Source organism: Dromiciops gliroides, chromosome 5 (genome assembly GCF_019393635.1).
Source record: "Dromiciops gliroides isolate mDroGli1 chromosome 5, mDroGli1.pri, whole genome shotgun sequence".
Lineage (NCBI taxonomy): Eukaryota > Metazoa > Chordata > Mammalia > Microbiotheria > Microbiotheriidae > Dromiciops > Dromiciops gliroides.
Genome location: NC_057865.1, coordinates 249,853,424 through 249,880,494, shown reverse-complemented (window position 1 = coordinate 249,880,494; position 27,071 = coordinate 249,853,424). Strand labels below are relative to the sequence as shown.

General features: G+C 34.8%; 1 protein-coding gene across 7 annotated transcripts in view; it reads left to right on the top strand.

Annotated features, from left to right (window-relative positions):
- OSBPL8 (oxysterol binding protein like 8) overlaps positions 1-27,071 on the top strand; it is a 216,534-nt gene that overhangs the window by 113,178 nt on the left and 76,285 nt on the right. The window contains exons 1-2 of one of the 7 annotated variants that reach the window (XM_043966293.1): positions 12,977-13,091; positions 14,047-14,278. The exons of 4 other annotated variants lie outside the window; for them this stretch is intronic. In XM_043966293.1, the coding sequence (XP_043822228.1) occupies positions 14,134-14,278 (145 nt within the window). In that variant the 5' untranslated portion in view covers positions 12,977-13,091; positions 14,047-14,133. Of the gene's footprint in view, positions 1-12,976; positions 13,092-14,046; positions 14,279-17,751; positions 17,878-27,071 lie in introns of those variants that run through there. 2 more of the 7 variants (XM_043966294.1, XM_043966296.1) reach the window with 2 other exon arrangements.

The window sequence follows — 27,071 nt, the reverse complement described above, 5'->3', positions numbered from 1 at the left end:
TCATAGAATTTAGAGCTAGAAGAAACTTTAAACCTCATTTATTTAAAACTCCTTGTTTACAGGCAAGGAGCCTGAGGGCAAAAGAAATGAAGTGACAGGAGGTCACATAGGTAGTAGGGAGCCAAGTCAGTATTTGAACTCAAATCCTTTCCAAATCTGGTGTTTTCCAACAAACTAAGCAGATTACTTTTAGAGGTTGTAGGAATTACACATGATAGCTTTACCTATTTGTCTTTGGGGAGAATAACAACAACAATAATAATTATAACAGCTCACATTTGTATAGTTCTTAGATTTTGCAAATGGCTTTAAACATGCTCTTATTTGATCCATGCAACTATGTTGTAAAGTAGGTGCTATTATGATCCTGTTTCATGGATGAAGAAACTAAGGTTCAGAGACTTTATGACTTACTCAAAGTTACAGGGTTAGTAGATATTTGAGGCTGGATTTGACCCAGGGAGTTTTCCTGATTTCAGTTCTTGTACTTTACACATGCTACTTCTTAAAAGGATGCAGTTAAATGTGCACAACCATTTTTAGATGGTTATTGTTCAGAGACAATGAGAAAATGTATATCATCTAAACAGCTTTTTAAACTGTAAAGGATAATGTAATATCAACTATGGATGATGTGTATTCTCAGAAGTGTGGCTTTCCTTTTCACACAATAACAGAGTTTTAGAAACTAATATTTTGCATGTGACAGTAACAGACCTAAAGATGATAGGGGATGTGGTACATATTTATGTATTCATAATTCCAACTAGTAGATGAGAATGGCCTTGTTGGATGGGTACCACTGATTCTTTTGCTTCCTCCTCAAATATTAAGCAGGGTAGTTTATTTGTGATTGCAATTGAATTAGATGGTCCAGTATGAACTAAGTAATAAATAATGGCCTTTACTATGTTTATCTAATTGGTAAGTAAATGTTGAGTTGAGGGTAAGGTCACTAAGGAGTATTATTTACCTTGTCTCCTCTGCCCTTAGTTCCATTCTCGTATGCTAACCTCATCTACTTTCTAAGTGAAAATTATTTCTAAGTATAGATATCTATATTTTTATTATAATTATTTGTGTATGTCTTATTTCCTTTTGCCAAATCGGAAGTAAACCTCTTATTTCCTATGCTAGCTTGGCATAGGTCTTCACTACATATTGGATTAGCAGTCAAGAAGATCTAGGTTCAAATCCAGACTTACCACACTAGCTGTGTGACTGTGGTCAAATTACCTGATGTCTCTGAGCCTCAGTTTTCTCACATAAAATGGGGATAAACAATAGCACTCACTTCATACTATTGTCAAGTGAACTAATACATCAGATGTATTTTTGCAAGCCTTAAAGTCCATTGTAAAAGTAAGCTCTCTTAACCTCCTTTGAATCAAACACAATCTTACTCATATTTGTATCTCCTAGTGCTCGAAACTGTATCTTTACACATAGTGGTTGCCTTAGTAAATGGATAGAATGAGAGACAGTGAACCAACAGAAAAATATCTTAACTGAGTGATGACTAAATGGAAGGAATTATAATAGCACTTACTTTTTTAAAAACATACATGTGTTTTGTCAATAGTTTGGAATTTTCATTGTTCCTGTGTACACCCACCAGGTGGACTTTCCCAACACATTCTGTTTTTGATTTCACATAGCTCATCATCTTTAAAACTCTTGTTCACTCTCACCCTGCTTTTGCCATTCTTACTTTTTAAGAGTATCCATCATGTACAATCCACATATACTGTGATAGTCTCTTCTTGGAAGTGTAAGATCAATGAAAAATATATTCATATACAGATTTTGTTTTTTACTGGATAGATTTCCCATTTCTCATTCTTAAAGATCTAAATATAATTTTATGCAGTTATTTCTTGACTATACTGTATCTTAACTAAGATGTCATTTATTTTATGTCGTAGTATTTGAAGCTAGCATATTGTAAATGCTTCACAAAGAGAAGACAAATAGCTTGTTCCCTTCTCTTCCCCAACCTCCCGTTGCCGCCCCCCCCCCCCCCCCAATACAGAGGACTAAGCCCAGGAGTCTAAGAGACAAATTTGAGCTTCTAAGAGGTATAAGGGATAGATTTTAGGAGATCCATTAATATGAATGGGGGGGATAGTTATTTATTTCAATATAATTGGTTTCCTTTTTAATCCAGATGTATTTAAAAGCATTATTATGAGAAGGGCTTCATAGGCTTCACTTGGACAGCCAAGGGATCTCTTGATACCAAAAATGGCTTTAAGAATGTCTGGATCAAATTACAGCTCAGCCCTTAGATAATGCTCGTTACACATTGTTTGTCAGCATTGTTAGAGCACCATCAGATATTGTAGATAATGCATCTACTGCCCTTTATTTTTCTTTTGGTAGCAGAAAATTGTAGTATATTGTGGTTTTTTTGTTTAGGTTTTTTTTTTTGGTGGGGGGGGGTTGTAAGCTTATTTTCTAAATACTGTTTTTTGGCTCTGTGTGTGTGAGTGTTGTAAGATACCACATTTTATCCTTTTAGCACAACTCAGTAATGTGATTTTATACTAGCTTTTAAAAATGAAGCCATATTGTAGTTTCATATATTATCCATTGTGAATAATAACTAAATCTTTTCTCAGGTAGTTGTGTTTTCTTCATATCTACATAACAATGTTTATTTTTTTCTTCTCTCCATGCTCCCTCCCATAGATTATTCTTGACGCTCTTGGCAAGAGGAAACTTTTGTAAAAAGGGGCATGTTTTAGATCTGCATGCCAAGTAGATAAAATTAATTGCAAAATTAAAGGGTGAATGCTATTGAAACAAAGCCTACAAGTCTGAAGGTGTTATGCAAATCCCTAGAGTGGCAAGCGTTAAGCATTGCCTCTGAAACACTAGGTGAAAATAGAGTACATTCATTAGCTTCAACATTAGACAAAACCAATACTAGAATCTGTTTTCTCCATGAATCGAAGCAATTCTTCTATCATAGGATGAGTCACACATGAGGTCAGTCAGACTGGATTTTATTTATTAGAGTTGTGAATAATACTACTGGCATATAAGTATTAAATTATTTTATTCTTTAAGGGATTTAGCATTTGCTTTTTTGTGTATGATAAACTGATATTTGGCATTTATTTTTGCCTTCTTTTCATATAAATATGTTAAAATCTATTTTAAATATGTTTGTTTTAAAGTTTGAATTTTTAAGTCACAATTATTTTAATTTTAAAATTGCTTGTTAATTCTTTTCCTTAACTTTGGAAATATTTATTTGAACAGCAATAGAAAATTGCCTGATAAAACTTAAAGAACAATAATAAAATCAACAGAGCCATACTTACTATTTACTATAGCTTGGTACCATGGAGATTAAATGCAGGAGTAAATCATAGTCTCTGTTTTAATGAGCATAAGGCTTAATTGGTAAAGATACAGCACATGTAATTGGGCACATTTATTTTAAGATAAGACATATGTCTTATCTGTCTGTCTTTTCAATAAACAAAAAATAAAATCCAGAGTAAAATAAAAGCAGGGACATGATGGGCTGGTAAAGGATGAATATAAAGTTAGGAAGGCCCTTTTGCTTAGACGGGAGCAAAAGACAGTTCATACAGTGAGATCCAGACATAGCCAGCAAAGCAGCTTCCATTGTTTGCCTGCTGAAGGCGGGGTTTTGGTCAGGGAAGATAGTAGGTTGAATAAAATTTATTTTTCAAACAGTTGAAATTTAGACTGATGTCAAGTGAACAAGAATGTTAATGAATGGTTATTTCTTTTTAAAGACCAGGATCATAGGATTTAGAACTGGAAAAAGACCAGGAAAAACAGTAATTTATCAACTCAGAGGCACGGTATCAATGCATTTCTTTAAACCTTTTTCTCCCTCTTGCTACTGGCAGTAAAAATACAAACAAAAACCCCTCACACCCTCTAAAGGGCTATAGGTTTCATAATAGGAGGGTAACTCTAGTTGGAAGCATCTGTATATTCTCAGGGTCTACAGAACAAAATTCACTCCCAATTCTATACATATTTATTATAAATTCTTTCTGTGTGCAAGACATTTTGCTCAATACTTAGGATACAGAAACAATTGTCCTTGCTTTCAGGAAATATACTGTACTGGATGCAAATTGTATACACAATAATTTAAAAATAATTCTTAAGAAGAAAGAAAATTAATATCTGGGGATAAGGGAAAGGTGTTAGGAAAGGCCTGGTTGTTGGAAGTAATAACTGAGTTCTTTAAAGGAAGCTGAGGATTCTGCAGAGTGGAAGTGAGGAGAGAGTGCATTTCAGATGTGTAAGGAGGGGAAAAAAAAAAAAAAAAAAAGGGATAACCAGGGAACTGGAGGTATGCTAATGATCAATAGACAAGGAAGCCCCCCAGTATCCTATAAGTCCTTATAGTAGTTTTTCTTCAGAGCTCCAAATGTGTTTATCCTTTTACTCAAACTCTCATTCCATTCTTCACCCCCTAAATTCTCCTTTCCTCAGGGCTATAATTAGAATGGGATGGTCGGGCCTTTCTCCCAGGGTACTAAAAAATGGAACACATGCACCAGTATTATCTGTTATAGTATTAGCTTCCTCCCCAAGTAAATCTGGCTTAAGTTTTAAAAGATACCTGGATCTGGATTCAGAGGATGTAGGGTTAAATCCCACCTTTAATATCCTTGGAACTGAGTTTCTTTTTTCTGTTAAATGAGGGGTCTAGACTTAGATGGCCTTGGGGGTCTTTTCCATTCTAGCTCTAGTTTTTTGATCTTATTTTTATTGGTGCTTTGTCACATATCCTATGCACTTCCAAACAAATCTCCCTTCCTTCTTCAGCAAGCTACTTCTTTTAAGAAAGACTTAAAAAGAGAGAGGAAAAAGCAATAGAGAAAACTAAGTCACATTTGACAATATCTGCAATATTCTACACTTGTAGTTCCCCCTTCTACAGCGAAGAGGTAAAGGTGCATTTTCTTTTTCAGGGTCAAGTTTGATCGTAATGATTACACAGCATTCTTTTAATTTTAAAAATTCTTTTCTGTTTACACAGTTGTAGTTTATTATCTCATGGTGTCTTCTTGGTTTTGCTATTTCAACTCTGCTTCAGTTCATTAAAGCCTTATTAATTTGTCTTTATTGTGTTTTGTGTGACTTTCATGGTGTGAACTGAAACTTGGATTTGTGGAAAATTTCTGTCTGTTTTTCTAGGACATTTTAGTCTGTTTGGCTCAAGCATCCAAATGGCCTAATGGGTCTTCTACTTTCACAGTGCTCTACCAGACTAGAGAAGCCAAGTCAAAGCATGTACTGCTAGAGGCTTGAGGTTGGCCACTTACTCTTGCCACAACCTGGCAGGTGATAGGGAAAGGGGACTTCCCTACCTCCTGTAGGACTGCAGGGGAAGATGTGTATATAGCCTAGAAGGATTTCGGAGTAGATTTCTCTTTTGGAATATTTAGATGAACTTTGTTCAATCTGAATTTGCTCTTGGGCAATTTTCTGTGGTTTGATTACCTTAACTGTCAAAAAGTCACTGAATTTTGAAGTTAAAATGTCTCTAACATTTGGAAAGTGTTTCACATACTTTAAAGTGCTTTATAAAAGTAAGTTATTCCACATGGTGGTTATTTTTTCTAATATTTTTAGTTGGTACTACTCTCCTTCTGAGTGTGTGTGTGTGTGTGTGTGTGTGTGTGTGTGTAGGAGGGGACTTAAAGCACAGAAGAGTAATTAGCTCTTTTTCCTTTGAATGTTATTAGTAAAATGTTTTTGATATGTTTAAACAGTTGCTTTTATTTGTTTTGTGTGCTATGAAAAGCATTTACATTGATCACATTTAATGCTAATACTGTGGAATTGCGAATTTCTTTTCAAAGAAACTGTGGCAAAATAGGATTGTGTTTTAGAACTGTCATACTGCATTATCATCAATGAGACTTTAATAAACTTGAGCCTAAGCAGCTTCAGTGCCTTCTCTTCTTCAGAGGGATGGGAGTGGATGAAGAGCCCTTTTTGTACGGATTCCTATTTTGGAGCAAAGGTCATTGTTTTTCCCTTCTAATTTGTATGTTCTTTTAGAAAGTTATTAATAGATTTATTTACTTAGATTGAACAGCCAGAGATAGAGAATGGTTTTCCTTATTTTAAGAGGTTGCATGCCTATAAGGAGGCTTGTTTTGCTCATTGGCTGAGTTAAATAATCCCTCCCACCTCCTTTACGTGCAAATATTTTATAAAGATCTGTTTATTTTAAAGGCTTGCTCATAGTAGTTGCTCTATAAGCATTTGATTATCAGTTTTATGATTGATTTTATCATCTTGTATTTTGACTTTCTCCTTACTTCGTGTTTGCTACTTAAATTATTTTTAAACTCTTTTTAGTGCTTGATTATGTCTAAATCTGGCTTTCCTATTACTTGTGCACAGCTTGTGTTTGTGGTCACAGTGTGTAGGAGGTCAGATCAGAGAATATGTTAGTTATCTTATAATAAGTCTGTAGCTGTAAATTGCTACATAAAAGTATGAGCTATTGTGTATTCTTATGTAGTGTATTTGTGTCATATAAGATAGCTTAAGCATTTATTAAGTACTTATAATGCATCAGGGACTGTTGTTAGGGACTTGGATACAAAGGAGAAGCAAAACTTTCCTATCCTCAAGGACTTCTATTGTATTTTAATTCATATATCACCTAAAAATAATGTTGATTTTAAAAAACTTGCTCCTATTTTTATTCAAATCAATGTGTATGTGTGTGCATGCATGCACGTGCACGGGTTACACCTGAAGATGTGTTTTGCTTCATTATTTTTATCTCTAATTTCATTCTCTGAATATGTTAGAGGTTTTAAAAGTTGTTGCTTTTCTCTTTTTGTAAGATGCTTGTCCTTTCCTCCAATGTTTGTGAACCATTATTCACAATAGCTTGCTTGTATTAAGTTCCTTCCTTTCTCTGGCATATGTTACTAATTGATATCTCTTCCCCTTGCTTTGTTGTGTTTTTTTTTTAAAGCCAACAAAGCCAAAACAAACCATACCTGGGCCCTGGTTTGCTTTCCTTGCCCCTGTTTGTGACTCTTGAAAGTAGTAGGATTGCTGAAAGGACACCCCTCTTCCATTCCCCAGTTAGTCTTCATTCTACTCCAAGCTTAGCTTCTGACCCTCTGGACTTTCTCTCATAGGCCATGGAAGCTTTGACTCCCTGAAAGCTCACTTTGGTCCAGTCTCTGAACTTCTCACACTGGAAGGACCTTTTCCCCTGGGAAGCCCTTTCTCTAATTGGCTGGTTCTGCCCAGAGCCAGTTTGGAGCTTATAGTTCTGTGATTGGTATTTGTAGTCTGGTTTAGAGGACACAGTGCCTCTAAATAGGAGGCTATTCTTATAGTATAGGTGAAAACTGATGAAGACCTGAATTAGAGGCACTGAGAATATAAGCTCTTTGAGGTCTCTGTATCTGATATGGGGAGCAGGCATTTAGGAAATACTCCATGATTAAGAATGGCAAAAAGAGGGGTGGAGTTAAGTCCCATGATGGTGGTGGAAGTGTTGGTGATGACAATGACGATGGCTAGCACTAAAGTCATTCATTCTTTAAGATTTGTCAGTTAGTAAACAGCTATGAAACATCTACTATGTGCCAGGCACAGTGCTCAGTGCTAAAGATACAAAAAGAGGCAAAAGACAGACCCTGCTATTAAGGAGCTCACAGTCTAATGGGGGAGACAACATGTAAACAACAATGGACAAACAAGGTAAATACAGGACAGATTGAAAATAACCAGCAGGGGCAGCTAGGTGGCGCAGTGGATAGAGCACCAGCCCTGGATTCAGGAGGACCTGAGTTCAAATCCGACCTCAGACACTTAACACTTACTAGCTGTGTGACCCTGGGCAAGTCACTTAACCCCAATTCCCTTGCCCAAAACAAAACAAAACAAAACAAAACAAAACAAAACAAAACAAACCAGAAAATAACCAGCAGAGGGAAAGCACTCAACATGAAGGGGGAATGAGAAAAGGCTGTAAAGCACCTTAGATGTCCTGTCTAATTTGGTCCTTAGGACAACCCTATGAGATAGGTGCTATTATAATGCCCAGTTTACAGATGGAGAAACTGAGACTGAGAGAGGTTCAGCGATTTGTCCATCATCGCACATGTAGTTAGAGTTTGAAGCTGGGTTTGAAGTTGGGTCTTCTTGACTGCAAGTCCAGTGCTTTATCTACCTAGCTGTACATTATAAATATTAAAAATCATTTTATAATACTTACTAGATTGGGAAGGACAGAAATGGCCAGAATTTCATTTGGTTTTTATTCATAGTACTTATACTAAAAGTAAGATACTGACCTCTGACACTGTGTGACCTTGGGAAATTGACTAAATGATACCTAGTTTCTCATCTGTAAAATGAGGGAATTGATTTGTATGGATTATGACAGCCCTTCCAGATTCACATTACTAAAAATGTGGTGCTATGACCTGACAGGGTGATCCAGAAAGAAACTTTAATTTTTAAATTATTTTAAATTTAATTAATTTAATTAATTTTAATTTAATTAATAAAATATCTGCTTACCAAATTGCTTGGACCTTGTACCAACAACATTAAATGCCATGGTAGGAGTAACCTACTGTGAAAAAATTAAAATGTGACTTTGTCATTGATGTATATTGTGATTTTTTTAATGTGGGAAATCTACCCCTGAGATTTGGAAAATTGTTTGAACTTAGGATCTTTATAAAATATACTACTCACCTTCCAAAGATATCCCAATTTGAGAGTAACAGGAATTCAGAATCTTAATCCAGAAGTTTTTTCCTAAAATTATAAAAGGTTGTTAAAAAATATTAAAATCTATATTTAGGGGAGAAGTCTTGAATTTTAAAAATCACCAGGTATATTTTTTGAGTAAACTTTCTACATATTTTCATCATTAAGTAATCCCTGTTTCTGTGGCAAAATAGTCTTGCAAAGTCTTTGTTTCCTTTGTTATCTTGAAAGCCCAGTGGCAATTTGAAGGTATACTTCTTTCCTCCTCCTCCTGTGTACAATATAAGCATTTGGTCCCTTCTTATTGCTCAGAATTGTTTACATATGAAGGAGTTTTTCTTGTCTCCTGGTTTGCATTTCAGTGACTCTACCAACTCTTATCTTTTCGTCAATGATGCTGAAAGTCCTCTGTTCCAAGTTCTTTTTTATACCATGTACAATTATATTCAGCTTTGCGAAGAAATTATTTCTTTGTTCTAAGCCTTTATAGTTTGTATTTTGAAATATTTTAAGATTTCTTGTAATTTATACTAATTGCCATTAATCATGTCATCCTGACTGTGGTTCCTTGTACTTGTATTGTTTTTTTTCTGTCTCCTTATATTACTTTTTCTTTGACCTAGAAGCTCTGGATTTTGACTGTGATTTTTCTAGCTTTCTGTCAGGAGGGTGGCTTGCTGGATTCTCGCAGTTTCTACTTTACCCTTTGGGGGTTTAAAAATTTTTTTTTCTCTGTTTAAAAAAAATATTCATTTAAACTTAAATACAAAACAAAGAAAAAAAGAACATTTCCATGTACACAGTAGAACCGAGGATTCAATATAAAACATAAATTTCCATTTGTCTTACTTTTAAAAAATACTATATAATAAATACTACCCATTTTTTTTCAAAGCTACTCCTTCTAAGTTTTCTTTGTCTTGCTGTGCACTTTTTTTTTCTTCCCTCTTTCCTCACTCCCCCCTATCTAAAGAGGGCTACAAGTAACACATGCACACCACACAATATCTACATATATTAAAACTATACTATACTATTTATGAGTTCTTTTTTTTGGAGGTAGATGCTCTTCCTTCATAGGTTCTGGTCTTTCCATGGTTTTCTAAAATCAACTAGCTCATCATTTCTTAAGGCAGTAGTATTTCAATCAATAATCATATTCTACGACTTCTTTAGCATTCCCAGTTTAAAGCTCATTAGTAATTTTAACCAGTTTGATAGGTGTAAAATATCCCAAAAGTTGTTTTAATTTATATTTCTCTCATTGATAACGATTTATAACATTATATAGTTTTGATTTCTTCATCAAAAATACTTCCTGTTCATATCCTTTGAGTATTTATCAATTTAGGAATGACCTTGTAGTCTTATAAATTTGACAAAATTCTTTAGTATTTGAGAAATTAGCCCTTTAATCTGAGAGGACTGTCTATGAATTTTTTTCTCAATTTTCTACTTTCCTTCTAATCTTAGCTACACTGGTTTTATTTGTATAAGAACTTTTTAATTTAACATATTAAAAATATTCATTTTACTCCTTACATGCCCTCAGGTTTTTACAGATTGGGGTAATTTTCTTTTATAATTTTGTGAAGTATGATGTCATGATTTTTAGGATGTCACGTTATTCTTAAATTATCTTTGCTCAACCTGTTTTCTAGGTAGATTGCTTTTTATAGTGTACACTTTATATCTTATTCTATTTTTTCCAATTTCTTGGCTTTATAATCACTGTCTCATGCACTTATACTGACTTATAATTCCTCCATTCTATTTTTTTTTTAATTTGGTGAGGCAATTGGGGTTAAGTGACTTGCCCAGGGTCACACAGCTAGTAAGTGTTAAGTGTCTGAGGCCAGATTTGAACTCAGGTCCTCCTGAATCAGGGCTGGTGCTCTATCTACTGTGCCCCCACCCTAGCTGCCCTCTATTTTTTATTGTATCCTCCATTGACCTCAGATTTTCTACCTATTATTCTAGTCAGTTTATTGTCTTTCCAATATTTTCCCCCCATTTCATTATTTAATTTTTTTTTTCAGATAGTTTTGTAATCCTTGTAGCCAAGTCTTTTATTTTTCCTCCCTGACTCTGCTTTGCAGTTACTTTTTTCTGGGTTACTTCTTAGGCTTCTTTCAATCCATAATGTCTCTTTATTGTGTTCAGTGTTTTCTTCACTTAACTCATGTTTCTAGCCTCAAGTTCAGGTTTAGAACTTTATGCTTAGTTTGCACTGCCACTCCTCTTGCATTCTTGGATGGCTTGGGGAAGGCATCCTTGGTCCTCTTCCCTGTAGTTTGGATGCTGCTGCCTCTAGTGCTAAAGCTATGCCCCACCCTCTTTGGCAATGCCTGGCTTCTTGCTTATTGTCTCCCCGTGATTTGAATCGGGGTTTGGCCATGTCCCCTTCTCTGTCTCCTCTCTGCACAGTCCTCATTTGGGAATTGGCTCTGGATCTTCCTCTGGCACTGACAGGTCCCAGTGAGATGTTGTTCATTCTGCTAGTGGTGACCCCAGTCACTTTGTTCAACAAATGGTGCTCTGCCCCTATCTTCTTCATAGTTCCTGCACTGCTGCTTGGGGTATTGTTCATATTTACCACCTTGTCTCCTGCAGTGGCCCTAAGTGCGTGCTGCCTGACATTGCCATCTGTCTCATCTGGCTAGTTGCCACTCAGAGAATCTGCAGGCTTCTGGAAGTCTTTTTGCTCACCTCTGGACTAGGTGAATATGCTTATAGTTACTTCTCCTTGACTTTCTTGTTGTACCTTCTGGTGTACTTTTAGAACTTTATTGGAGTTTGTGGGTGGGCCCTCTCATATTGCCAACTTAACTAGAAACATGGTGCCTGGCAATTTCCGTGTTTTGATTTTGTTATTGTTTTTAAACTGACATTAAAGGACTTGAGCACTGTAACTTAAGGTGGACTTTACAATATTAAACTGAATATAACTTTGGGAAAATGTACTAATAATGTTAGCAGGCTTGCACAACGCATTATGCTTTTCAGATTCAGCTTATAAGCATTATCTCATTTAATCTTCACAATAACCTAGTAAGGTAGATAAGGTAAGTTATTGGTGGGGCCAGAACCAGAACCAGAACAAGAATGGAGGTTTTCAAATTCCTAGTGTGTCCTTCCTAAGAGAATTTTTAAAGTGAATATTTAACATTTTTTTGCCAAATAAATGTTTTAAAATCTTTGTTGAAATCATATATATTTCCATTACCATTCAGGTATACACAAGATAGCACTGGAGAAAGATCTAAGTTGTTGATCATTTGAGGAAATCAGTATTTGTTTTAAGGAAGATTAGGCTTATAATCATGGAGCTTGGGGAAAGGGGAGTGCAGTTTAGAAAGATGAGTGAGATTTAATAGAAAATAAGAATAGGAAAGTCTATCAGCTAGTAATAAATTGATAGGAGTTAGCATTTATCTAGTGCTTTAAGATTTTGTGTTACTGACAGTATTCCCTTTCACAGGTGGCTTTTAAGGATGTGGAAGGAAGTTGTGTTAGACAGTTTTTTCACATTCCTTTAAGCCATTTTGATAATGTCATCATGTTTTCTACTAGGGGTTGTTTTTGTCTGCTGTATGCTGTGAGGTAGAAGACCCTCTGATTGCTCTCATCATGCAGGGCCAGAGATCCCAGTTATGATATGATCCAGACAAGGTGCAAACTAGAAAAGCTGTTTAGACCTTTCCTTTCCTAAGTGTCTTTCCTACCTTTTATAAGTTAGAAGTTATCAAACAATTATAGTAAGAGTGAATTCCTTTTCTCTGACCCCCCCTTTGAATTTATAGCATCATTTCACAGAATAATGACTTTTCCCCCCTTTGATTCAAGAAGAAAGAAAAACTGTTTTAGAGATATGGCAGTTATGTTCTATTTTCAGGATTCTTAACCTGGAGTCTGTGGCCTTGGTTTTTTTTTTCCCAATGTTTTGATAAATATTTCAATATAATTGTTTTCCTTTGTAATTGTATGCATTTTATAGTGTGCATTTAGAAACATTATTCTGAGAAGGGTCCATAGACTTCACCAAACTGGGCCATGGTACAAAAAGGCGTATACTTCTGCTGTCTTGTAAGAAAAAGGAGGTAGCGGTAAAGTTTATGCACAGCAGGGAAGGACACCTCATCTTGTGGGAGGACATAGAAAAATCTTCTTGACAAGTGGTAAACTGAATCAGCTGCTGTCCAGCTCACTGGGTGCTAAATTTCAGATAGGAGGACTCGTAATCAGACCAAATAAAGGGATGTTAAATAGGTACATAATGCTTGTCTAAGGCTAATGTTAGCTAAGGTGGAATCATCAGACTTTGGAGACTGGTAGGTGAAATTTCTTTGATGTTTAAAGTTATTTGGGAAGCTGGCATCATGGTTTTGCTTTAGATTGCTAGTACAGTTTGCTTTACTGGTAGATTTAATGCTGTGGAATCATATTAACCAGTTTAAAATATAATAAAGAGAGTTTTGTTAGGAAAGCAGTTTAAAATGCAGGTACGTAGGGAGTTTTAAATGAAAGGCATGTGGTAGTTGATTTTATATCAAATGTTTTGATACATTGAAGAATTATAGATTATGTCTCAGTAAAATCTGTTTCTGGGGAGACCTTCTTGAGGAGTGTAACCTTTATTAGAAGATCATTTTAATCTCTAGTTGATTCATTTGCATTAATATTGTCATTCTCATTTTTAGCTGTGTCAAAGCTGAAACTAAATGTTCACTGCTTTTACTGATGATGTCTTTGGAGCATGGTACTTGAGAGAATAGCTTTCCTTATGAATTTTTAATTATGGCTGAAACCAAAGATGGATTTGATAGATCTCCAGATAGATAGAACCTCTGTCTGTTAAATGCAGACCATGTTCTGTTTTTATATTTGTTTCTGAAGTGTACAAAAGCTTCATAGGGAAAGACTAGGGAGATGTGGGTAAAGGGGGAGGGGACTGGAAAACATAATGGCTGTGAAGTAAGCCTTCAGTTCTTAAAATGAGAAGAGAAATGGATTCATTACTGCATTCTGGATCCCCGAGTAATGACTGTTGTTTTGTGTTTCTAAGGCAGCAAGCAGCACTTCAATCGAAAGTGTGATCAAATGTGAAATGGAAGGGAAAAGCCTTTCCGGGTTATCAATTAATGTGAAAAACAGCAGCAGCGAGGCTTAATGCCCTTTTCCATCCATCTCTCTATTCTTGTCTCTGTTTATTGCTGATTTGACAGTCTTCTGGTCCTTCTCCTTTGCTGTTGTGTGTGTATTTGTCCTTTGTTTGTACTACACTAGAACGTAAAGGAAAAGGCTGTCGTTGCTACCCTGCTGTTCTAACTAGCCTCCAGTGTGAGCATATACCTTAAACAGAGCTTCTAAGCCATGAAAGAGGAGAGTCCACAGCGACGTAGGTTTTCTTCCTGTACTGGGGTTTCGCCTCTTGTATTTCCTCCACGAATTGATGGCCGAAAGCTTGTCCGGAATGCTTCATTTGGAGGATACAATGAACTTTCCCCTGCATTGCCAGGTTTGTTAGTTTTATCTTGAATTTTTGTCTTATTAGGCGGATTCTTGGTACTTAAAAAAAACAGTGTTTTGGTTTTTTAAATAGCTTTCCTTTTTAGAAAAATCTGTAGTGAAGTGTTGTGTTTCAGAAATAGCTTTCTCCATTTGTTAATTTCTTTATCATCTCTGAAATTTGTCAGGAGATTTAAAGCTTTGAATTCAGTACCTCAGAGGTCTCCAGTGCTTTAAACAATATGTTTTTACTTTAAATATAAATATAAAGATAATTGCCTTTATCTGGTAAAATGAAAACATTCTTTGGACTGGAGAGAAACTTCTAATTCTAAAATTGCACCAGTTACATCAAAGGTTTTTGCAAAGGAGTTTTATATTCAATCTGTCCTTTCAACTGTATTGCAACTATAATAAAACTCACATTCAATATAGTCTTTAAATAATAGCTGAGTATCAGCTGTAATGAATGAATGTTGTTGTCACTGTAAACTTATGCTTTGAAATTATTTACCTTTGCTTTCTAGACACTGAATAGTTTGTTTACCTCACATTTCAGTTAAGAGTGAAAACTAGTACTTTTAGAATGAGTATTAACAAATGTTTCAAAGTTCAGGGCACATATAATATAATAAAGGCATTATAACACTGACATTGAGACAAATTGATTTAAGAAAGTTCCATTGCCATTACTAGTTAGAACAATTAGGGTGTTTGTTTCTCTTCATGCATAATGTTTAAACATAGAATTATGAATATTTTTACATACTGTCAGTAATTGCATTCTTTAAAAATTTATGTCTTTATGCAATAAAATTTACATATACTCTTTAACAATTCAATTGAAAAGTAATTATAAACATTCGAGTGCTTAAGGCATTTTTATATTTTTGTTTATTTTATTAAAATACATGTATATTGTGTTTTGACTCTAAGCTTGATATTCTTGAGAGCCATGCTGAACACAAATATAAATGTGTATATACATATAAACTTATTTTAAACTAGTGAAAATCTTAGTTTATTTACAGATGATTGTTTTCAAATTGTGAATTTGTTTGATAGGCTCGAGAATGTATGTGGAACTTTAAAGCTGAACATATGTATTACAAGGAATTTTAGATGGGTGAAATAAGCTAACTTCAGCCTCTAGGTAGTGTAGTACACCTGCTGACCTGCTTTTCTGTCTCTAGGTTTTATTCGTCTACCATGTGTCCCAGTGAACTTATCTGTGCTTTTTACTTATGTAAACATATCCAAAGTAGTAAATTTCACAGTGTCTTCCTTCCCTTAGTAGTAACCTTGAAAAATTAGGTGTTTTTTAATTTCTCAGAGTAAGTTTAATGATTTCTGGGCCTTCACAAACCTTGGTTCCACAGCTGTTTCCCTTTCTCCTCACTTTTTTCCTAGGCAGCAAGCTTGGTAACAAAAGCCGGTCTTGTTGACCTTCATGCTATGCTTCTGTGTAATACATATGAATGAGAGTTGTAAAAATAAAGACAGTAACTGCAGTAGTCACAGAAAGTAAAGCTTAACAAAAATGGATTTTTTTTTCCTAATAGTTTTGCAATAGCACATTTTGGCCAGTCTTCTCTTTTCACAGGTATGACTAGGAGAGCTTTGTAAGTAATGGACGAAATGCCAGATTACATGAATACATGAACACAGTGGAAAGCTTCACATTTTGAAGGCTGTTTGTTTAACTAGAAGAAGGGAAAATATTAGCATTTCCTGAGTTTAAAATATAGTATCAAATGGTTTTAATAGAAAAGTGAGGGAGCAGTTGGTGGTTTTGTTTGTTTGTTTGTTTTTCCTTTCAATAAGGAGAATGGTTCCCCTCCATTTTGTCCTTAAGAGAGGGCATTTTAGCATGTTGTTATTTTTTTTTAATTCACTAAGAAGTAGTGAAATTAAATCAAGCCGTTCAAAGAACACATGCTGCATTCCCTCCATTCTCCCCACCCTTTAAAAAAAAATCTTAACCTTAATTTATACTATAACCAAAAGTTAGCTGTGAGTTCCCTTGGATAGAATTGGTTGTGGCTTGGGGCTTTGTTTGTCTCATGTTTACTGGGCAAGTCACTTAGCTTCACAAAGCCTCAGCTGCCTCATTTGTCAAATAGATTGTAATGATTAAATGAGGTAATGCATATAAAATGCTTTATTTAAAGCACTCTATATGTCTTTCAGACCTTGGTATATTTTTAATGTTAAAAAGACTTCTTACTTGGTTCCCATCAAACTAGAATACAACAGGGTATTTAAATATAGATACAGGAAACAAGAAGAATGGCACCTGGCAGTCTGGTATTAAGAAGATAGAAAAATGAAAAGAGACTGTATAATATAGATAATTAATTTTCATAACAAACAAGTTAGAGTGGGTTCAGTGTTTTAAGGCAAAAGAATGTATGTTTTATTTACAATATTGGCTTTGAGAGGGCACAGACTATATTTTTATATCAAGTATTATGACTAATTTTGCTTTGTTGGTCAGTAGAGGGTTAACCAGTAACTTTGTTATTGTTTCAGCCCTTGTAGTTGAAAATCTTTCTAAAATGTTTTGGTGTGCTTGCCAGTCTTATTAAACAGGAAATCCTTAATGTAGGTGACAAGAGGTGACAGCCAACCAGCTAATAGTAGGAAGGAAAGTAAGGATTTAAAAGACATGAAATTTCAAAAGCCATAGCAGTCTGACTCCACTTAATGTCAGGGCTAATAGCCTGGTTCCAGACCACTCACTCAGCAATGCATTGGAGGAAGAATGAGGACTGACGCTGGAATCAGGAGAGTTGGGTTTTAATTTTGCCTCTGCCATATTTACTGCTTTTGTGACCCTTAGACAGGTCTTGTCACTTCTCTGGTCTTCAGGTTTTCGCTTGGTTAAACTGTATTTTCTCTGAGACCTTCCCAACTCTAGATATATGCTCCTAAAGATGAATTTTGGATTACTGAACATTTTATAATGCCATCATATTCTGAAAATTGTCTGTTATTTACTTTATTTCTTAGATATAAGAGATTGGTTTGAATGGGTACTAATCCTAAGATATATCTGAAACGTTTCTTTTAACTAAATGTGATCATTTCTTTTCTTATGAGTTAGTTCTTTCCCCTAAAAATGGGGTGAAAATAAATTTTAGTTATTTGGCAGCTATGGTTATGAAGGCTTTGTTGCTTCACTTATTTCAAGTATGGAAGATATCGTTGAAATCCCAGTTAAATGAATAGGGACCCCCCCCCCTTTGGTTATGTTGGTTGGATAATCTTAGCTTTGTCTGAGTAATGCCAATTTAGGAAGAGTCTGGATATGTGCACATAAGTGAAAGTGAAAGAAGCACACACACCCTTGCCTTCTTTCATGAAGCAGCTGGCATGTCACCTGCATGAGGCCCTTCTCAGTCTCCCCGGGTGCTTAGGCTTCTGTCTTTTATCAGCCTTTTATCTGTTATGTATTTATCTTTTAAGTAACTATATATTCATATTTTTGTCCTTCCTCCCTCAGAATTTAAAGCTAGACTGTAAGCTTCTTGAAGGTGGGCAAGGAGTCTTTTTCCTTTTCTTTGCATCACTAGCACTTCTAGCACTTCCCACAGTCCCTGGCATATGGTGAGTGCTTGTTGACTGAAATAAAGCTTGTTGATTGACTAATTGGTACAGAGAAATATATAAATATAAACACAAAAGTGCTAAATAGTCAGAGGTTGGAAATGTGAAGGTGAAGTAGAGATAAGTCTTGAATGCTTTGGACATATTTAATTTTCTTGTGGTCCAAAAGAGGGGAGGAGTGGGTAGAACATGCACCAGAGATAGCAAAGGGGATTGCCTAATGAGAAAAGTAAGTGCTTTGTACATAGTAAGCAATTAATATTGAAGACATTTAGAGTAAAGTAGCACAGTAAATATTTAATGATGGTGGGATGACTACAGTTTGTTCATTATCTTAAAACTTTAGTCAGGAATGAATATTTTATTCAAAGGGAGAACTTTTTTAGGACTCTGAGTTGGAGAACTAACATCAAAATAAGTGATTCTTACTGATGTTTGTAGAGTAGATTAAGATCTAGAGTTTTTGCCAGACTTTGAAGGTAGTTTGGGGATAAGGCCAGGACTAAGACTGCCTGTGAGAACAGGAATTGTATGTGTGTATGATACTGAAAACTTTCCATTGGAGTAGTTTCGGTTGCAGCTCAAGAAATATTGGAGTCATGGAAAGATTAGTCCTGAAACTTGGGGTTGTTCTGAAAGAACATTTGAATGCCCATCAATTGGGTAATGGCTAAATAAACTGTGGTATATGATGAAGATGGAATACTATTGTGCTATGAGAAATGACAAGCAGGATGATTTCTGAAAAGCCTGGAAAGACATATGAACTGATGTATAGTGAAGTGAGCAGAACCAAGAGAACTTATAGACAGAAACAGTAATATTGTTTGATGAACTGTGAATGACTTAACTATTCTCAGCAAAGCAATGATCCAAGACAATCCCAAAGGACTAATGATGAAGTACACTATCCACCTCCAAAGAAAGAACTGATATTGATTGAACACAGACTGAAGCATGCTATTTTTTCATTTTCTTTAATTTTTCCCCTTTTATTCAAGTTTTCTTATACAGAATGACTAATATAGTAATGTTTTACATAATTGTACATAAATAACCTACATCTTATTGCTTACCGCCTCAGGGAGAGGGGAAGGAAGGGAGGGAAGGAGAGATATAATATTTGGAGCTTAAAACTTTAAATAAAAATGTTTATTATTTTTTAAAAAAAGAACATTTGAATGAGAGTGGTACCTGTTGAAAAGATTTCCACCTAATACATGGTTAGCAGTCATTCCTTCCACCTAGTTCTGTTGATTGGTTTTCTGTGGGATAAGAAAAGTTAGAAAAGCACAGAATTAATTTAGTGTTTTCATCACTTAGAGCTTTTGCCTCTGTTTATTAAGTTTTTGATTTAGGAGGAAAAGTTTCCTTCACATTTACCAAAAACCAAAACCCCCAAACCCATTGTTGAAAAGTTTTTTTTTTTTCCTGTCATTTAAAAGATCACAGTTTTACTTGTTTGAAAACCTTTGTACTAAATTCTTTGTCCAGTGCATTAGTCCAAGGTAATTTCAGGTGCATTCTCTATCAGTCTAGTTGGAGATAATTAATTTGTACATTTAAAAAATTGCTTGTAAAATGAAACATTATATAAACATTAACCTTAAAGAATTTTTCATATCATTATTATCACTGTCATCATGAAAAATAAAAGTAACAAATTTTCTGAAAGTGGCAAATCCTTTTAGTTTGGAGGCAACAAACAATTTTATTTTGATGAAATAATATTCCTTGAAAAAACTTTTCAACTACAAAATTAATGTCTGGCTTTAGAGCTATATTTAAGTTCATTTTATATTAAATCCTTAAATTCCAGCAATAGTCATCAAGAGATTATACCACACCTCATCATCATCTGGATCAAATATCCATGCATCTTGGCGCTAGCCATATCAGTGCAGTTATTAAAGATGATTCTTTTACCTTCTCCTTTTGCTCTGGGTTGTGGAAAAGCCTAAATTAGTATCACAACAGTCTGTACTACTCACATACAACAGTCTGCACTTCTGGTAAATATTTTTCTAGGTCTTGTGTACCAATGGGAAAAGAGTAGGACTTGGAGTCAAGATTCCTTTCTCTTCCAATTTAATAGGCATTTGGCCCATAGGCAAATTATTTTACACTTGAGCCTCACTTTCATCATCTACAAAGTAGGCACAGTGATACCTCTTCTGTCTGCTAGACAGGATTATATCAGATGAGATGATAAAATATTTTAGGAAGTGTAGAGCAGTTATTTTATGCATCCCCCACCAGTTAATTTATGTGAATATTTTTAATTTCTGCTGAAATGAAAAAGGAGTTTTGAGGAGCAGTTTTTATGTAACATGTTAAATAAGTGTTTTGATACAGAGAATGAATTTATTGCCCATAATCCTTGCTACAAATCTGTCTTTATGTAATTGAAAGTGTTTTTGAATAATTCATAATAATAATGCACCAATAATTATTGGTGCATTAAATAGAGCCTTCTGAGTTTTATGTACATATATCATTAGGATGACTTTAAAAAAATTTAGGTGGTAATCTTTTTTTTTTTTAATGTATGAGGTATTTTATTTTTTCCATTACATGTAAAGATAGTTCTCAACTTTTGTTTATACATGCTTTACAATTTCAGATTTTTCTCCCTCCCACCCCTCCCTCCCCCCTCCCCTAGACAGCAGGTAATCTGATATAGGTTATATCTATATATCTCTATACATATACATATAGATATATATATATATATATACACACACATATATATACACATAATAACATTAATCCTATTTCTGCATTAATCCTGTTACAAGAGAAAGAATCAGAGCAGTGATGCAAAACCTCAAAATAGAAAGAAAAAAAAAACCAACAGCACCCAAAACAAAAGAAATAATATGGTTCAATCAGCATCTATACTCCACAGTTCTTTCTTTCTTTTTTTTTCTTGGATTTGGAGATCCTCTTCTATCATGAGTTCCCTGGTAGGTGGTAATCTTAAAAGAGATTAAAGGACCCCTGGGGAATGGTGTGACAAAGCTCCTGTGGCTGATAGCCACAGGGTGTAACTCCCTTTTTCAGGTAAACATAACTTGTGGAGACTTTAGTGAAAGAGTTGCTTCATTCTAATATAGAAATCCCAAGTGATGCAGTTTTTGTTTTGTCTTCTCTAGATTAAATGACTGCAGTGCGTATAATTTTGGGTTACCCTTGAATATGACCCATATACTTGAGCCAGTGCAGAATTTAGCAACCTTTCTACTCAAGGGCTTTCACTACATGGAACATTATCTGTATTGTGCATTTTGTACTACCACCCTGCTTCTGGGTGCAGTCCAAGGAACCCTATCAGGTTTGACTTCTGATCATTTTAGGGAACATTCTGTTCCTTGCACATTTATACTCATTGAATGTGGAAGTCATTGAGATCAGCCCTTGTAACAGTTCTTTGATTTGGAGTTTGGAGGTGGAGAAGGTTTATTTTCTAGATGGCCTTATTTCTGGCCTGGATTTTTTGTTCCAAAACAAAATACAACCCTGTTTTAAATGAATAACTTTTATTGGTTTTAAATTGATTAGAAATTTAAATGCTTTGGGAGATTCCTTTATTCTCTATTTTCATTAGAAAATCTTTTAGTTTATGCATGAACAGAATATCTTTGAAGTAACTTACACTGATAATTAATGTATTGGAATATTCATCACAATACATTTATTATAATAAACTTTAAAAATTCCTAATTTGAATATCTAAAAATTTATTTTGGTAAATTATTTTTCACTTAATGGTATATTCTTAGACCGATTTAGAATAAAGTTTTAACTTCCTATAAATTTCATCTTAAGATTCTATTTTTCATTTATCCAAGAAAAAGATTCAGCAGTTAAAATGAAATAATCTTCCTTTTGCATAAAGGGAAAGAGGAATTGCCCCCCCCCCATGATGTAAAAGTAATTTAAATAAAGTCTAGGGCATAAAGCAAGAGAATTGAAAAGTGATGTTTTAGCAAATAAAACCAAAGTGCTGTATGAAACGTCTTCTCATTGACCTACTAGAAATTATTTTAAAATGTGTCTTGCTTTGTTGTTGTTCCATTGTTCAATTGTGTCTGAATCTGCGACCCCATGGCATTGTCCATGAGATTTTCTTTTTAATGATGCTGAAGTGGTTTGCCATTTTCTTCTCCAATGTGTCCCCATTTTACAGAAGAGGAAATGAGGCAAATAGGGATTAAGTGGCTTGCCTAGGGTTACACAGCTAGTAAGTATCTGAGACCAGATTTGAACATGGATCTTCCTAACTCCAGGCCTGTACTGTACTCTATCAACTGCACCACCTAGCTGCCCATTACTACTTCTTGATTTTTTGTTTGTTTTTATTTTTATTTATTTATTTGTTTGTTTGTTTATTCATTCATTCATTTATTTATTTATTGTTTTGCAGGGCAGTGAGGGTTAAGTGACTTGCCCAGGGTCACACAGCTAGTAAGTGTCAAGTGTCTGTGTCCGGATTTGAATTCATGTCCTCTTGAATCCAGGGCTGGTGCCACCTAGCTGCCCCTTGTTTGTTTGTTTTTAAAGAAGCTGCTATTCAGTTAATAGTTTTGCATGTGTTTCCTATCTAGGTAGATCCAGAGAAAATAAATAGAAAAAGGAGCCAGTATTATTTTTGCTCAAAAGCATAACAAACTTCTGTAAAACATCTCTTTTTATTCTTGCCAAGTACATCTCAACCTTAATGCCTCTTTAATTACAACTGACACTGTTTATTCACCTGTTGTTTTTAGCATGTGTTATTTGTTTATCATTTAAGAGCACACGTACTCCTCTGTTTGTACAACCTATTCTTGTATAATTTGGTTTCTTTTTGAATCTTAACAAATCATCAGTACTAGTTAGCTTTCTAAGAGAAACTGTTGATCCTAGAAATAATTTGACTTAATGGTATATTTCTTAAACTGAATCAAAATAAGTGCTTTGATCTTCATATATAATGTAAAAGTTTCCATTTTGAGACTCAAATCCAAACTTTTCCTTTTAACAAAGAATCAATGAGAGGAGAGAGAGAGAGAGAGAGAACAGCAGTTGAACATAACTAACATCAGCTTTAAAATATGTAGTCTCCCACAACCATAGTTACTGCAGCTAAAGCAGGGCAGTATTCAGGGTGTTCCAAAAGTCTTAGTGTGGGTTTTAAGCTTTAATCACTTAAAACAAATGCATAGACTTTTAGGATACTCTCTATTATCTCTTCTTTAGGGCCAACTTTAGTCATTACAGTGTTCGGTTGTTGTTGTTGGGTTGTTTATTTTGTTGTTCTTTTACATTTATTTTGTAGTCAGAATATATAGTATGTAGTTTTCTTGGTTCTGCTTACTTCATTTTGAATAAGTTCTTGTAAATTTTCCTCTTTCTCAGAATTCTTTATTTTATAATGCAGTAAATATGGAACCTTTTTATTAGTAACTTCTTTCTTATATGTATATGGAAGTATATGCTTAGCAATAGAATCTCTGGGTATGAACATTTTAGTAATTTTCTTTACATAATTCTAAATCTCTTTTTAGAATGGTTGTATAAATTCCCAGGGTCCATCAACGATGCATTGGCCTCTTCACAACCTCTTCAGTACTGACCATGACCATCTTTTGTAACCTTTACCACTTGCTATTGTGATTTATGTTTTTATAATTAGTGTAGCATTCTTTCATATAATTGTTAATAGTTTGCAAGTCCTTTTTTCATATTCTTTCATCAGTTCTCTTAGAGAATGACTTTTACAGACCCTTGTTTCTAATACAGATGTTCTTCCTGTATGTTTGCTAGTAATGGAATATACACCTTTTCAGAGGAATTAAAATCATAAACCATACAGAGAGCAATGGAATGACATTAGATAGATGTAAATAGACCACATCATATTGCCAACTATAATTTAAATGTGAAAAGTGGCTTAATAGACTGGTAATGCATTATATGCAAAGAGTGGAATAAGAGATCATCAAAAAGATATATGACTAGAAAAGGAGCCTGGGCTCTTCATGTATCAGGTGTAAGAAGGAAAAGATTGATTTCATGGTGAATATAATGTTGATAATCCTGCACACATTAGGTACCCTCTTTGGAGGATTTCCAAGGATCATAAAGGGAAGGCAGGGATGGGCCCTAAACTGCACCACTGGAGGTACTACCCACATTGATGAGATCACAGAATTTCCAAAATTGTGGAGTTAAAATATACTCCCATGATGCCCCAAAGAATCTCCATTACAGCGTGCTCCACAAATGGTTATCCATCTTCTACTTGTAGTTCCATTGATTTCCTAAAGCAACACATCCTATTCTTGAATAGTTGTGATTATAAGGATTATAATACTTTCAATTACATAAAAACGGATTTGTAGCAAGGATTATGGGCAACAAATTCATTCTCTGCATCAAAACACTTATTTAACATGTTACATAAAAACCGCTGCTCAAAGCTCCTTTTTCATTTCAGCAGAAATTAATTAACAGTTAATTAAATACAAATTAACCGGTGGGGATGCACTGGTGGGGGTGTGATTATAAGGAAGTTTTTCTTGACATCAGTTTTCGCTTTGCTTCTTTTCGGTTTCCTCTCATTGCTCCTGGTTCTGCCCACTGGGCAAACAGAATAAGTCCAATATCTTTTCTGTATGAAACACCTGTTACATATTTAAGTACTTTGATAGTCCCTCTGCATCTTCTTTTTTTTCAGGAATCCTTAGTTCTTTTAACCAGTCCTCATATGACTTGGACTCAAGCTCTTTGCCAGCATGATTGTCCTTCAGACAATGTCCTTCCTAAACTGTGGTATCTTGAACTAAAATCAGTACTCAAGATGTGGTTTGACCAGGGAAGAGAACAACAGGATTATAACTTCTTTATTCTTGGAAGCTGTAATACACACCAAAATCACATTAGCTTTTTGGACTACACTTCAACACTCTGGACTCCATTAAGATTGTAATCCATTGAAATTCCCAGATCTTTTTTCTGACAAATGACTGTTTAATCTTTCTTTTCCCATCTTATCCTGTACTCACAAATTTGAATTTTTGAACCCAAGTATAAAATTTTACATTTGGACCTTTGAAATTTCATCTTCTTAGATTACTCCTAGTGGTCTTTTTGAAAATCAGTTTTGTCTTCCTCTGTGTTGCCTGTCCCTCTCAGCTTTATGTACTTTAGATCAGTATCTACCAAAGGAAAATGTCATGACTAAAAAGAGTTCTTAAGTAATCAAGCTCACATATGATTGTTTTCTTTAAGTGAATGAATAAACACACCTGGCTCTTTGTGTGCATATAAAACACAAAAGTATTAGAATTTGTGTTGTATCTGTACCTAATTAGAAGAGCAAGAGATTAAGAACTTACATATCTTGTAGCATACTTCAGTTAGATCCATGATCTCACTGATGTGTGTATTCTGAAGGCTGCCTTCTTCCTTTAAAAAAAAAAAAATTGAAGGATGCCAGTTGCTGCTAACCATGACTTTCTTAGCTTACTTCCTTTTCTAGTCATACTTTACCTTGATGCTTTTATATCACTTCTCATGCAAAGGTCAATATAGGTAATATGCTTCAGTCTTCAGTATGCTTCACTCTACTTTTTTGTTGCTTCTTGGGTCCCCCATAATTCTGATTCTGCTGATTTAGTAATATTCCATGATAGTCAGCAAATGGAGCATTGGAGGTAAAATATTGGTATCAAAAATAGGTGCTGCTATTGATTAGAGAAATTCAAATTAAAACAACTCTGAGGTACCACCTATCAGATTGGCTAATATGACAAAAAAGGAAAATAAGAAATGTTGGAGAAGCTGTGGAAAAATTGGAACACTAATGCATTGTTGGTGGAGCTGTGAACTGATCCAACCATTCTGGAGAGCAATTTGGAACTATGCCCAAAGGGCTATAAAGCTGTGCATACCCTTTGACCCAGCAATACCACTACTAGGTCTTTTTCCCAAAAAGATCATAAAAAAGGGGAAAAGACCCACATGTACAAAAATATTTATATCCACTCTTTTGTGGTGGCAAGGAATTGGAAATTGAGGGGATGCCCATCAGTTGGGGAATGGTTGAACAAGTTGTGGTATATAAATGTAATGGAATACTATTGTGCTGTAAGAAACGATGAGCAGACGGATTTCAGAGAAACCTGGAAGGAATTACAGGAACTGATGCTAAGTGAAGTGGGCAGAACCAGGACAACATTGTACACAGTATCAACAACATTGTGTGTTGATCAACTGTGATGGACTTGACTCTTCTCAGCAATACAGTGGTCCAAGATAGTTCCAAAGGACTCCTGATGGAAAATGCTCTCCAAAACCAGAAAAAAAAGAGAACTGAATCTAGATGCAGATTGAACCATACTATCTTTTTTGTTTGTTTGTTTGTTTTTCTTTTTTGAGGTTTTTCCTTTTTGCTCTGATTCTTCTTGCACAGCATGACTAATTCAGAAATATGTTTAATGTACATATATAACCTATATTGGATTGCTAGCTGTCTTGGGGAGGGAGGAGGGAAAAAAATGAAACTAGAAATCTTATAAAACAAATGTTGCAAACTATCGCTATGTGTAACTGGAAAATAAAAAATACTTTTATGGAAAAAATATGTGCTATTACCACTGGAGTAGTTTGGGATTATATTTTCAGAAAAGCAGAACCAGTTCATCTTTGTATTCTGGGTACAGCTTGACCAAGATATTTATACTAATGGACTAACTCAGTGGACTTTTCATCCATTTATCATAATGTGGGCAATATATAATCTCTGTTGACTTGCTTTTCTTGTCAGTCTCACCAAGGAAGTCCTGTAGTGGTCCAGGAACCAGTGTAGTTACCAGAATGTCATATTTAAAAGAGGAGTATCTGCAAAACCTCTTTATCAACAGAAAAAATTCCTCTGGTAATTAGACTTTGTGCAGGACATTCTCTAGAACAGAGGTGTCAAAACATGTAGCCCATGGACCATGCTGCCCGCAACATTCCCAAGTGTAGCCTGAACTGTATTAAAATGTGACTGGGAAATAGTTAACAACATAAGTAAAATACAATAAACAGTAGATAACATTGCATTTTAAAACTAAGTCAGTATGTGGCATGCAGAGAAACATATATGGATTAGTGTCCCATCTTTATTTGAGTTTGACACCTTTGTACTAGGACATGGATAAACA